The 14,180-nt window shown below is 42.9% G+C and overlaps 1 protein-coding gene across 2 annotated transcripts in view; it reads right to left on the bottom strand.

Annotated features, from left to right (window-relative positions):
- The window catches only part of LOC113406244 (connector enhancer of kinase suppressor of ras 2-like), a 357,746-nt gene that overhangs the window by 186,056 nt on the left and 157,510 nt on the right, over positions 1–14,180 (bottom strand). For both annotated transcript variants that reach the window (XM_026649850.2, XM_026649851.2), the window contains exon 6: positions 11,210–11,329. In XM_026649850.2, coding sequence (XP_026505635.1) covers positions 11,210–11,329 — 120 coding nt within the window. The remainder of the gene's footprint in view (positions 1–11,209; positions 11,330–14,180) is intronic.

The raw sequence follows: 14,180 nt of genomic DNA, 5'->3' as shown, positions 1-14,180 counted from the left end.
GGTAGTAAAACTCCAACTGACTTTAGTGAGAGCAGAATTAAGTCAACACTGAGAGATTTTAAAAAAATCTCACCTTTAACGTGCAAGAAAAATGACTGATTGCATTCAAATATAACAGTGAAATACACAAGTTTCCACTACTATCTCATCTCTTGAATGACCAGAAGAGCTAAACAAAAGTTTTCAGTCAGATTTGTTTGTAATGAAGTTATATTTACTATACACACACACACACACAACATATTGATGTTGAAAATAAGGTAAAAACTATTGCTGATGTTTCACTGAAACAATGCACATAACCTTAGTCGAAGAAAAATATCAGGCATATTCGAGAACAAAATAATCTTAATGTACATCTCCAACATAAATTAGATCTATGAAGTGAACTCGGTTCAGGATAGGCACATACATAAATGGCAAAGTTCTGAAAAGAAGTAAACAATGATGAGTATTATTAGATGTTCAGCCAGAAAGTAAATAGAGTCTCACACCTCAGTAAAAAACGAGGAGTCCTTGTGGCACCTTAGAGACTAACAAATTTATTTGGGCATAAGCTTTTGTGGGCTAGAACCCACTTCATCAGATGCATGAAGTGAAAAATACAGGAGCAACTATTAATACATGAAAGGATGGGGGTTGTTTTACCAAGTGTGAGGTCAGTCTAACAAGATAAATCAATTAACAGCAGGATACCAAGGGAGGAAAAGTAACTTTTGAAGAAGTTGGTAAGAGAGTGGCCCATTACAAACAGTTAACAAGAAGGTGTGAGTAACAGTAGGGAGAAATCAGTATTGGGGAAATTAAATTTAGGTTTTGTAATGACCCAACCACTCCCAGTCTTTATTCAGGCCTAATCTGATGGTATCCAGTTTGCAAATTAATTCCAGTTCTGCAGCTTCACGTTGGAGTCTGTTTCTGAAGTTTTTTTGTTGAAGAATTGCCACTTTTAGGTCTGTTATTGAGTGACCAGAGAGATTAAAGTGTTCTCCGAGTGGTTTTTGAATGTTATGATTCCTGATGTCAGACTTGTGTCCATTTATTCTTTTGCGTAGAGACATTGGTTTGGCCAATGTCCACCCTACCATCAACCTCAGCCTGGACCAGTCCACACAAGAGATCCACTTCCTAGACACTACAGTGCTAATAAGCGATGGTCACATAAACACGACCCTATACCGGATACCTACTGACCACTATACTTACCTACATGCCTCCAGCTTTCATCCAGACCACATCACACGATCCATTGTCTACAGCCAAGCTCTAAGATACAACCGCATTTGCTCCAACAGCCTCAGACAGAGACAAACACCTACAGAATCTCTATCAAGTGTTCTTAAAACTGCAATACACACCTGGTGAAGTGAAGAAACAGATTGACAGAGCCAGAAGGGTACCGAGAAGTCACCTACTACAAGATAGGCCCAACAAAGAAAGTAACAGAACGCCACTAGCAGTTACCTACAGCCCCTAACTAAAACCTCTCCAGTGCATCATCAAGGATCTACAACCTATCCTGAAGGATGATCCCTCACTCTCACAGATCTTGGGAGACAGGCCAGTCCTCACTTACAGACAGCCCCTCAACCTGAAGCAAATACTCACCAGCAACTACACACCACACAACAAAAACACCAAACCCAGGAACCAAACCCTGCTACAAACCCCAATGCCAACTCTATCCACATATCTATTCAAGGGACACCATCATAGGACCTAACCACATCAGCCACACCATCTGGGGCTCGTTCACCTGCACATCTACCAATGTGATATATGCCATCATGTGCCAGCAATGCCCCTCTGCCATGTATTGGCCAAAGCAGCAGTCTCTAAGCAAAAGAATAAACGGATACAAATATGACATCAGGAATCATAACATTCAAAAACCACTCGGAGAACACTTCAATCTCTCTGGTTGCTCTGGGTTGTTTTTCCCCCTACAATATTGTAATAGCACCCTCACTGAACATGATGCTTTGTGTGTGCTGTTCAACAGCACTAAAGTCGGCAGGGCTAATGCTCTACTATTCAAAGGCAACTCTAAAGTTCTGGAGAATTTATAAGAATAAGTCATGTCAAACAAATTGAGTGATAATCCAGTTACTATGCCAGAAATAACGTTTGAGTGCAATCACCATAAGAACAAGGAACTCGTGTGCACTTAATTTAAGGACTAGCCCTCTTAATGGAGAGTATGTTTAATAACATCGGAGAGTACCCAGATGAGTTATTGGCAGATGGTCTGATTTAAAACCAATTAACAAATTTTATCTTGGGCCTAATATTATTCAGTTAAAGATAAAAACTTCTCCCACTCTCTTTTTAAAAAGGAGGCACAAATAAAGTTAGATGTACTTTAGGCAGTGCTTTTTTATGTATTGAATTTTGTGAATTAGCAGTCTCTGATACTGGACTGAATTGCAACAGCAAGACGCTAAGCTCATTTTACCTCATATTTAACTCAATTTGAACTCTTCTACTGAGATGGTCATATGATGAAGCTTTCCCCCCAAACACAAAGAAAAGGTCACAGGCTTCTTTAGCAAACATTACATGTGCTCCAAAAGTGGTCTAGTCAGCACCCTTCAAAACTAAAGCAACACACTTCTCCAATTCAACTCTAGAGTTCAGTGAAGCTAACGAGGACCATTAAGAGCCTCATAAATGTTATATAGCTTCATGCATCCTCTTCTCAAAATCCCTCCTTCCTCATTATTTTAGGTTATATGACTCAGAGGAACATTAGTATACCTGGACTTTCAGCTAGCAAGGCCACCAGTAGTATACTGCTCTCACACTTCTACACTCAGCTTCATTCCATTTATTTGCCACATGAACAAACTTGGGACCTTCTGCCTATAACAGACTAATTTTAAGTTTGTTCTAGCAATCAGAGAAACAAAAAGAACACCCAGTCTGTAAAATGTTTTGAAATACTAGTCTCTATATTCCCCAATTCATAAAAAAAATATAACCCTTACGAATAACTAGGTCTTGAATGAAACTGTCTGATAACAGTATTTGAAGTGTAAAGGACAGCACTAAAATGAAAAACTGAACTCGAAAACCTCAAAATCAATAAATTAAATTTCATAATGCAGCGATCCTGCTTTGAAATTCCATATTATCATTTTAAAAAATTAAAAAGGTACAGAAGTGTGTCAGAAATCATTGCTAAGTGTTGGAAAAACATTCACAGCTGTAACAAGATTCTCTATTTTTCTTCTAAATAAACACATGCACATTTTGGTTCTTTGCAGTGCTGAACACACTATTCTCAAACTCTAAATCAGTTGAAATATTTCAGATTCCATTTCCTTAGGGTAAAGGATTACCAGCTAAACTAGTCAATTTCTTTTCTCTGGAACATAAACAGCAGAAAGAAGCGCTAAGTTACATTCTGTCCAATGATACGGAAGAATCAACTTTCAAGTCTTTTCTCAAATGGGATATCTCTACAAATGTCTGCAAAGCTGACCAACATTTAACTGATATTAAGGCTTTTTAGGAGAGATCTGTATTTTACAATTTCCTTTTCATCTTCACTTTTCTCGATGCTGCAGGCTGTATCCCTTCTTCCTGCAATACTCATGAGGTACTACATATATGCAAACAACCACAGAGCCAAAATCAGGCACCAGACTGGGGAGGGGAAACCCCCCCCCCCCACCAACATAGCAATCTACTCAAGCTCCATCCAAAAAGAATTCTCCATACATCATGACAATAGTCACAATATTTTCCTACTTGCTATGCTTATTTTGTCATGTCTTTCCACATGTTAACTACAATATACATTACTATAAAACTCATAAAATATTTAATTGTGAAAAGAGCACATGTACAGTAGTTTGATACTTCACATTTATGTATGACTGCTATTTAAATTTCAATAATATTTTTCATGTACAATTTCAGAGGTACTTAATTAAAAGTGATATTTTAGCACTTATATACCAGATGTCAAGATTAATTTTTTTTTACTTTCAATTAAACTTCATCTCTTCCAACACCATGCACTGTAACCATTCATCCATCCACACACACCTTGCCCACTCCCCAGATCCCAAGAACAATTTACAACAGAAATTCAGATAAGTCTCACTCTGCTTTCTATTTTTATTTCCCTCCCTCCTCTTCCCATTCTACTTTAACTTCTTAGGCCTGGTCTACACTAGGCGTTTATGTCGAATTTAGCGCCGTTACATCGAATAAACCCTGCACCTGTCCACACCACGAAGCTATTTAGTTCGACATAGAGGTCTCTTAAATTCGACTTCTGTACTCCTCCCCAACTAGGGGAGTAGCACTAAATTCGACATGGCCAGTTCGAATTAGGCTAGGTGTGGATGGAAATCGACGGTAATAGCTCCGGGAGCTATCCCACAGTGCACCACTCTGTTGACGCTCTGGACAGCAGTCCGAGCTCGGATGCTCTGACCAGCCACACAGGAAAAGCCTCAGGAAAATTTGAATTCCCTTTCCTGTCTGGGCAGTTTGAATCTCATTTCCTGTTTGGACATCGTGGCGAGCTCAGCAGCACTGGCAACGATGCAGAGCTCTCCAGCAGAGATGGCCGTGCAATCTCAGACTAGAAAGAGGGCCCCAGCATGGACTGATCGGGAAGTCTTGGAGCTCATCGCTGTGTGGGGTGATGAGTCCGTGCTTTCCGAGCTGCGCTCCAAAAGACGGAATGCAAAGATCTACGAGAAGATCTCTAAAGCCATGGCAGAGAGAGGATACAGCCGGGATGCAACGCAGTGCCGCGTGAAAATCAAGGAGCTGAGACAAGGCTACCAGAAGACCAAAGAGGCAAACGGACGCTCCGGAGCCCAGCCCCAGACATCCCGTTTCTACGAGGCACTGCATTCCATCCTAGGTGCGGCCGCCACCACTACCCCACCAGTGACCGTGGACTCTGAGGATGGGATATTGTCCACTGCCGGTTCCTCGGACATGTTAGCGGACGGGGAAGATGAGGAAGGAGATGAGGAGGACGAGGCAGTCGACAGCGCTTGCAACGCTGATTTCCTCGACAGCCAGGATCTCTTCATCACCCTTACAGAGATCCCCTACCAACCGTCCCCAGCCGTTAACCCGGACACAGAATCTGGGGAAGGATCATCCAGTAAGTGTTTTAAACATCTAAACATTTATTTTTAACAGAACAGGAATGTTAACAATACCAACAATGGGTTTCTCATGATTAGTTTGCCCTAGGCGCTTAACGTTTCAGTCCCGGGCAGTGCAACTATTAAAAAAAAAATCTAACAATGTCCGGTTTTGCATGATTGTTCTGCCCAAGCCGCTCTACTGTTTAGTCCCTGCCAGTGCAGCTACAGTAAAATGCGGTCTACATGTCCAGGGATAGAGCAGAAATCCTCCTGGGACATCTCGACGAAGCTCTCCTGGAGGTAATTGGAAAGCCTTTGCATCAGGTTCCTGGGGAGAGTGGCCTTATTGGGTCCTCCGTGGTATGAAACGTTTCTGCGCCAGGAGACAATCAAGTACTCCGGGATCATTGCCCTACAGAGCATGGCGGCATACGGCCCTGGTCTTTGCAGGCTTTCCCGAAGCATCCGTTCTTTATCACTGTCTGAGATCCTCATCAGGGTGATGTCGCTCATGGTGACCTGCTCTGAATTAGGTAGGGGAATGTTAGTATTGGGACTGCTTGCCCGTTCCTTTATAGAACTGTAACCGCCGGTTTACAGCCACGCGGTGGAGGCGGGAGAGGGGCGGCATACAGGGATCTTTCCCTGGGACAGCCGCGAAGGGGTGGGACAGGGGCAGAGTTGATGCTTGCTGGATTGCTGGCAGCAGGGACTGGCATTGCTTTCCATGTGAAAGGAGGCCAGTGCTACTATTAAAGTTTTAAGCAGCCACAAGTTTACGGCTTACCATGTCTGCCTGCTACACAAATTCCGGTGTCCTGCCCCGCTTCTCAGATCGGCAGTGCAAGACCCCAGGCACTGAATGCGAGGGCCGAAAATTCGACCTTCTCCTGAGTGCGCATGTGATAGGTGCTGTGCATGGTCTTGTTCACAGAGAAAGACTATGTTCTTTGTTCACAACTACATTTATCTTTCTGAGGAATTCACTCCCTTTTTCCCATTCCCACAGCCACATCTGTGACTGTCTCCCAACCCAGCCTCGCATCACACTCCCAGAGGCTAGCGCAGATTAGGCGGAGGAAGAAGAGGACATGTTCTCGGAACTAATGGGCTGCTCCCGAGCCCAGGCAGCACAGCAGACCCAATGGAGGGAGAACTTGTCCCAAATGCACCGGTCACACATGGAACGGGAGGAGAGGTGGCGGCAGGAAGACCAGCAGGCGACTCAAACGCTGCTTGGACTAATGAGGGAGCAAACAGACACGCTCCGGCGCCTTGTGGATGTTCTGCAGGAACGGAGGCAGGAGGACAGAGCCCCGCTGCAGTCTATCTGTAACCGCCCTCCCCCGCCACCAAGTCCCATACCCCCCTCACCCAAAGTCCAAAGAAGGAGGGGCGGCAGAGTCCGTGAAAACTCTCACTCCACCCCTGCAGACTGCTCAAGCACCAGAAGGCTCTCATTCCCCAAAATTTGAAAAGTCCTTTCCTTCCCGCCTCACACAAGCCCCCGTCCAAGTTTCACCCCCCAGTTTCATGTGTGGTTGTTAATAAAAAATACGTTTCTGTTCATTACTGTTTCCATCATGTTCTTTAGAGGAGAGTCTGTCTGAAGGGGGGGAAGGGGGTTCGTAATTGGACAGGACAGCAGCAGGGCACACACACATTGCAGTCACTAGTTACCCTGGTCAGTCTGGGAGGTGGTTTTCATGTTCTGTGGGGGGGGGAGGGGGTTGCTCTGTGACTTTGTGGCGGGGGAGGGCAGTTACAGATCTTATGCAGCGGTCCTTATCCTGGATCACAGAGCCACGCAGCAGGGGATCTGTAACCCTCCTCCCCCTGCCACAAAGTCACATAGCCCCCACATACAAGCAGTCCCAATCAGGAGGGCTGGCAGGCTCCGTTGAAACAACCAGTCCACCACTGCGGAGCCTGTCATTCCTGCAGTTTAGAAGCGTCCTTTGCATCACTACACTACACCCGCTCCCCACCACAGTCTGCGTCCCAGGTTTAAAACATTCCTGCGAAAACAGTAATAAAGAAAACGGTGTCCATTAACAAAATAAAAGTCATTTTATTTTTAAACGTGTGTTGGAAGGGGGTGAAGGGGGTATGTAACTGGAGAGGATAGTCAACATTAACTGGGTAAAGAAACGGGGGCAGGTTCAGCGTCTCTGTACACAAACTTAAAAGTCACAGGTTACCCTGCTCACTCAGGAACCTAGCTTTCAGAGCCTCCCGGATGCACAGCGCGTCCCGCTGGGCTCTTCTAATCGCCCGGCTGTCTGGCTGGGCGTAATCAGAAGCCAGGCTATTTGCCTCAACCTCCCACCCGCCATAAAGGTCTCCCCCTTGCTCTCACAGAGATTGTGGAGCACACAGCAAGCTGCAATAACAATGGGGATATTGGTTTCGCTAAGATCACAGCGAGTCAGTAAGGTTCTCCATCTCCCCTTGAGACGTCCAAAAGCGCACTCCACCACCATTCTGCACTTGCTCAGCCGGTAGTTGAAGAGTTCTTTTTCAGTGTCCAGGGCGCCAGTATAGGGCTTCATGAGCCAGGGCATTAGCGGGTAGGCCAGGTCCCCGAGGATGACTAGAGGCATCTCCACATCCCCAAGAGTTATTTTGTGGTCCGGGAAGTAAATACCTTCCTGCAGCCGTCTAAACAGACCTGAGTTCCTGAAAACACGAGCGTCATGAACCTTGCCCGGCCATCCGACGTTGATGTTGGTAAAACGTCCCCTATGGTCCACCAGTGCTTGCAGCACCATTGAAAAGTAGCCCTTTCTGTTAATGTACTGGCTGGCCTGGTGGTCCGGTCCCAGGATAGGGATGTGAGTTCCATCTATAGCCCCACCGCAGTTTGGGAATCCCATCGCGGCGAAGCCATCTATGATGGCCTGCGCGTTTCCCGGGGTCACTACCTTTGAGAGCAGTACCTCAACGATTGCGTTGGCTACTTGCATCACAACAACCCCCACGGTAGATTTGCCCACGCCAAAGTGGTTCGCGACTGACCGGTAGCTGTCTGGCGTTGCAAGCTTCCAGAGGGCTATGGCCACTTGCTTCTGGACAGTCAGGGCTGCTCGCATCCGGGTGTCATTGCGCTTCAGGGCAGGGGACAGCAACTCACAAAGTTCCAGGAAAGTCCCCTTCCGCATGCGAAAGTTTCGCAGCCACTGGGATTCATCCCAGACCTGCAGCACTATGCGGTCCCACCAGTCCGTGCTTGTTTCCCGGGCCCAGAATCGCCGTTCCACAACATCCACATGACCCATTGTCACCGTGATGTCCTCGGCGCTGGGTCCCGTGCTTTCTGACAGGCCTGTGCTACTCTCAGACTTCAGGCCCTCACCACGGTGCTGTAGCCTCCTCGCCCGATTTATCTGCATCTGCCTCTGGGAAAGGTGGATGATAAGCTGCGAGGCGTTGACAACGGACACAACTGCAGCGATGGTCGCAGCAGGCTCCATGCTCGCAGTGCTGTGGCGTCCGCGCTGTCACTGACCAGAAAAGTGCGCGAACTGATTTCCCGCCGGTGCTTTCAGGGAGGGAGGGAGGGCGGTAGTGACGGACGGACGACAGTTACCCAAAAGCACCCTCGACACATTTTTTTACCCAGAAGGCATTGGCGGCTCGACCCAGAATTCCAATGGGCAGCGGGGACTGCGGGAACTGTGGGATAGCTGCCCACAGTGCACCGCTTCCAATGTCGACGCTTTCCCCGTTAGTGTGGACTCACAAAGTCGAATTACTGTCCTTAGTGTGGACACACACGTTCGACTTTGCAATATCGATTCCACATATTCGATTTAAGTGAAATCGAACTACTCTCGTAGTGTAGACATACCCTTAGAGACTCTCCCCTCCAGCTATTTTAGATGTTTCACTTCTCCTGGTTGGCAGACAGTATCATCTTCAAAGGTATGAGACGCTCTTGCCTATTTACTGCCCAATTGCAGACAGCCCTTCCATTTTTCTTATGTTAACAACATTAATACTGTTAATAACTTTGCCAGTACAAAACTCCAGTATGTGTCCAAACCACTGAAAGGAGGTCAGTCATAACTCTATCTTCCCAATTCCATTATGACTTGGATCCTGGAAAAAGGTCTTGTTAGGTCAAGAAGTCATCAAGTTCCTTATACAATTAAGTGGTGGCCCTCAAGGTGCAGTCCACTATCAACTACAAGACCTTTCATAACTTGTAAAACTGACAAGTTGGGAACCAGGTCAGTGCTAATGACAATAAATCAGAGCATGTTGGCTACATCTTAATAACGCCCCAAAATGCTGCATCATTCATACAAAACATTAGAAAATGGTTTAACAAGGATAACCAGTTATTAGGATTACCATTTTATACAACTCAAAAGTTTGCTAGGCACCTCATACAACATGGTCCCTGCTCCAAAGAGCTTACAGCCTAGATGATGTGACTCAAAAACTGGCAACAAAACAGTGGCATGGGGACACGGGGAGGAAGGGGAAGAAAGACGACACAGTAACAAAATAATGCACAGCTAAAGCTTATACAAAGCACGGTTAATTCTTTCCCCCACCGTTAAAAATACACACAGTTATCACTATTTGTATTACCATAGTGCCTAAAGGTCCCATCTGAGATTACGGCCCCATTGTGCTGGGTGTACAAATGCATATTAAGAGACAGTCCTTGCTATGATGTGCTTACAATCTACACAGACAGGATAGACTCAAGGTTGTGGGGGACACAGAGGTACAAGGAGGGGAGGTGACTTGCCCATGGTCATGGGAGAGCTGGAAATAGAACCACAAAAATAATTTTGCTTTAAAAGAAAACTGCACTAGTTGACTCACTTCTTGTCAGAATTATGAGAAAAGAGGGCCATAAGGAGGGATCTGAATGAGGAAAGAGTGCTGGAAAACCAGCGCAACCATGGGACAGGCCTTGCGTCAAACACGGAGAGAGCTTCAGAAAGATGGGACAGAAAAAGTGAGAATGTCCCTTCCCAGTAGAAATGGGATAAAGAGAAGGGATGAGCAGGCAGCAGAGTAAGAGAACAGGATGACAAATTGGTAAGGTGGAGTCCATGGAGAGCTGAAAACCTGAAGGGCAATTTTAAATGGATTCTGACATGAAAAGAAAGCCAGTGAAATAAACAAAAGGATGGGGTAATATTTACAAATTAAAAATAAAATTCCTTTAATTTTAATTGCTGTTTTTCTGAAGAGAGACATACCAAATAAATCATTATTTCTAGGTACCTGGGCATAACAAAAGTTGCCAAAAGATTAAAATTAAATAAAAAATAAAAACCACTAACTCAAAAAATAACTCATGGAATGGGAGCACAGCAGTACAGATACTACACAAGTAAATGGACCATGGATGTGTGTAGGCAGCAAAAGACGGTGTAATAGCAATTTCTCAAGAAATGATTAATTGAATTCCGAACACCTTCTGGTGTCCCCAAGGTAGGTAGATGGCATTGTTATTCATGATGTCAAATGTCATTTCTCCAATTGTAATCAGTGTTGTTTCTTTTATGCAATAGTTGCTATCTGCATGCGTAATCCAAGCAGCAGTGGTCAACTCATGAGCGACACTCAAGGGATTGCTACTTTGGTCTTTTACAGCCATCTGATTAAGCATGTAGACTTCTTGCAATACAATTTAAGAATCTACTTTTCTCCTGGGAATTGCTGTAGAGTCCTTGAATAAGTTATAAAAGTGTTTTATTTCTCAGTGGGAGATGTTATGAAGCAAATTCCAGAATTTGACAGTTTTGTGCATAATCTCACCCAAACTTCATGGCCAGGGTTTAGGTATTAATTTAAATCCCCCCAGATTTCAAGATCCTAGAATAGTCTAAAATATTGATGTAAACTGGTGAGAATTACTTTCTATTTCTTTCTAGTTACATTTTGATACAACAGTTATTCATGTGAAAGACCCATAACATTAGACCAGCTGTGTGAAAAATCAAACTAAATAAACATTTTTTAAAAAAGAAGTGGCCTTGTCCCTACCCACCAGTATAGCTCTTATTTACAGAATTAACTCTCTCATCTTGGACAACTCTTTTGATTAACTGCGTACTTCTTACCAGCCCTTCACTTGGTTTTATGTTTGTTAGCTGGATCACTTCAAGGTGAGCAGACTGCGAAACGAGAGGATCAGATGAGAGAGAGATAATGTGGTCACAGACGCCAGAGAGAGTTTTACACTAGAAGAAAAATAAAAGGAAAACTACAGTAAATATACCATGATTATTTGAACAGTTTCTTCCCAATAAAAAACATTTAAAAGAACTAGCATTCTTAACTTGTACAACTAAATTACATTCTTGAGTCTTTCTTCCCATAAAGTTATCTGGTATAAGGCAAACACAGATGAAAGACTACTACAGACCACTCTCACAATGCTACTGAGTTCAATTATAGTTCATTCTTTGAAAAACAAATTCAGATTGTCTAGGAAGTTAGGATCAATCGTCCTCATTTTACAGTCATATAAAAAATTCAAAATGGGAACTTTGTGTATTTGTAGTATTTGAAGTTTTCTACTACTATTAAATTAATTGTATTGGTCCCCCAAAATATTTTAATTTTTACTATACAATGATATTTGTGCAGGTTTTTGTTTTGTTTTTTAAAGTCAAAGATCACCAGAGTTAAGCCTTGATCCCGCATCAATGGCCCCTGAATTTTTGTGGAATTCTGCTGAAGTCAATGGATTCCATGCTAGTAAATTCAAGTTCAGGATCAGGGGTTTCCACCAGAAAGAGTTAAAATAAAATTGGGGAGAGGGAATATATTTGGAATGAAGCATTTAAAAGTTTCAGCAGAGAAGATACATGTAATTACCTCATATCCTTGAGTCACTACTGTGGCCTATAATGAATAAATCTCTTGGCCCGCACAATTATAGTTAGCTTATCAAACACAAAATTTGGTGGACAAAATTTAATTTCATCCTCACAGACAAAACTTCAATTAGCAATATAATACAGGACCCAATCTTTGTAGTGGGACAAAACCGGCACAACATCAGAAGAGAAAACACAAACTCAAATACTTTTGCCTCAACAGGAGAAAAAAAAAAATCTGAGTGTGCATTCTCTCCCCACTCCCTATCATTAAACCCACTGTACCAGTGTCTTTATGTTCAGATGCACAGTATATGCATGGAATATAGTCTTCTCACCTGTTTTTAAAGGTGGTGAGTACTGACTGACTTCAGCAGAGGTTGCAGTTGCTCAGACACATGAAAATCAAGTCATTAACAATCATGGACAACTCACGTTAATGCTGAAGGGTGTTTTGTACTACTTATAAAAATTTCCCCAAAAGTGAATTTATATAAAATTTAGCAATTCCAAAAGTATTTATTGATACAGTCCATGGCAAAAAGGGACCATTGTGATTATCTGTCTGACTTCCTGTATAACAGAGGCCATACAACTTCCCCAAAATAATTCCTAGAGCATATCTTTTAGAAAAAAAAAACATCCAATCTTGATTTTAAAATGGTCAGTGATGGACAATCCACCACAACCTTTGGTAAATGGTTCTAATCATTAATTACTCTCACCATTAAAAATGTACACCTCGGAGTTAAGAAGTTGAAGCCTATAACAGATAAGCATGTTCATAATGGGGCAATATCTTAGACCTGCTATCCCTGACAGTGTTTCTTTTCTGCAAAACTAAAAAATAAAAAATACTGGAGGTTTCTAAAGACCTATAGTTATAATGTAGGTATTTTATACCTTTCCCTCCATGATTTTCTCTTGCCTGACGATAGTAAGTAGTGATAATTTCTTTTTTGTGCTTCTTTTATATTTTTGGAGCTCGTAATTTTGGAAAGGTTTAAAGCTTTGCCTGGAATACCTTATTGGTGGCCAGAACTTTGGGTTTCACAACTCAGATTTCCTATGAGAGCGTACTGTTCGCACACTGAATGATGACAACGTTCTTTTGGTCACAGCACTGTGGTAACTGAAGAACTAATCAAGAACCAGTCTAATTGTCCTCATATTCAAAAGGGCTAAAGCTAATCAGACTGCTCAAATAAGTGAAATGCCTCACTTACTCACAGTATCAGTCACCCTTTCAAGTAGCAATCAGTGCATTATAATCAAAATGAATCCACATAAATGTTAACTTCTCTTTATGAGTCTATAGATGTACCTGTAAAAACCTGTATAAATGATATGAATCAAACTAACCTTTCCTTGTCAAATTCACAGTTGTAATTTCAAACCACAAAACAAGCACCTGATGTAAAAGGTGAAATAAACCCAGCGTAATAGATGAAAAACAAACATAACGGTATAACAGCAAATGTGATAATATGGCAGGATCCTAAATCCTAACCCCTGAATTTTCCTTATTGTTATCACTTGTAGGCAGCAGGGACCTTGGTTTAGCATATTGATGGCATATTTTATTGAACTCTAATGTTTCAGTCTCTTTATAACAAGAGTAGGTAGGGAAACCATTTCCAACCTGATTTGTGATAATTTGCACAGCAGGAGCAAGAAAATTAGCAGTTGAAAATGAAACTAGTATTTCTTCCAGAGTTTAACTGATGCTATATTTCCAAAATAATTGCAAATCATTATCAGATCACTGGTAGCGAACTTATAGAAAAGAAATACAATTTTAGGGCCTGATCCTATAAACACATAAGAGTTGAGTCAATTAACTTTTATGTGTCAGTGTTTGCTAGACTGGACCATCAAAGCGTTTTGAATAATGTACACACAAACTATTCTTACAACAAATATTTTCCACAGGGTTTTAAACACCAAATCATACAAATACCTTGCAACATAGGAGATGCATAGGAGAAAAAACCATAGGAGTGGCATGTCTCATTTAAAATATGCATTTACAAAACACAGAACATGCTCACCCAGAGGGCCGGCCCACAACATTTTGGCACCTGAAGCGGGGAGCTCAAATGACGCCCCCGTGCCCCCTCGCTTGGGCCAAAACTTTGAAAGGTCTCAATTCTGCCTTCTTCCTGTTCTACTCCTCTCATGGTACTACTCTGCTACCTACCCCAATAAA

Source organism: Terrapene carolina, unplaced genomic scaffold (assembly GCF_002925995.2).
Source record: "Terrapene carolina triunguis isolate 2854851 unplaced genomic scaffold, T_m_triunguis-2.0 Scaffold23, whole genome shotgun sequence".
Taxonomy (NCBI): domain Eukaryota; kingdom Metazoa; phylum Chordata; order Testudines; family Emydidae; genus Terrapene; species Terrapene triunguis.
The sequence above is the reverse complement of the archived record's forward strand: the minus strand, read 5'-3'. Positions and strand labels throughout refer to the sequence as shown.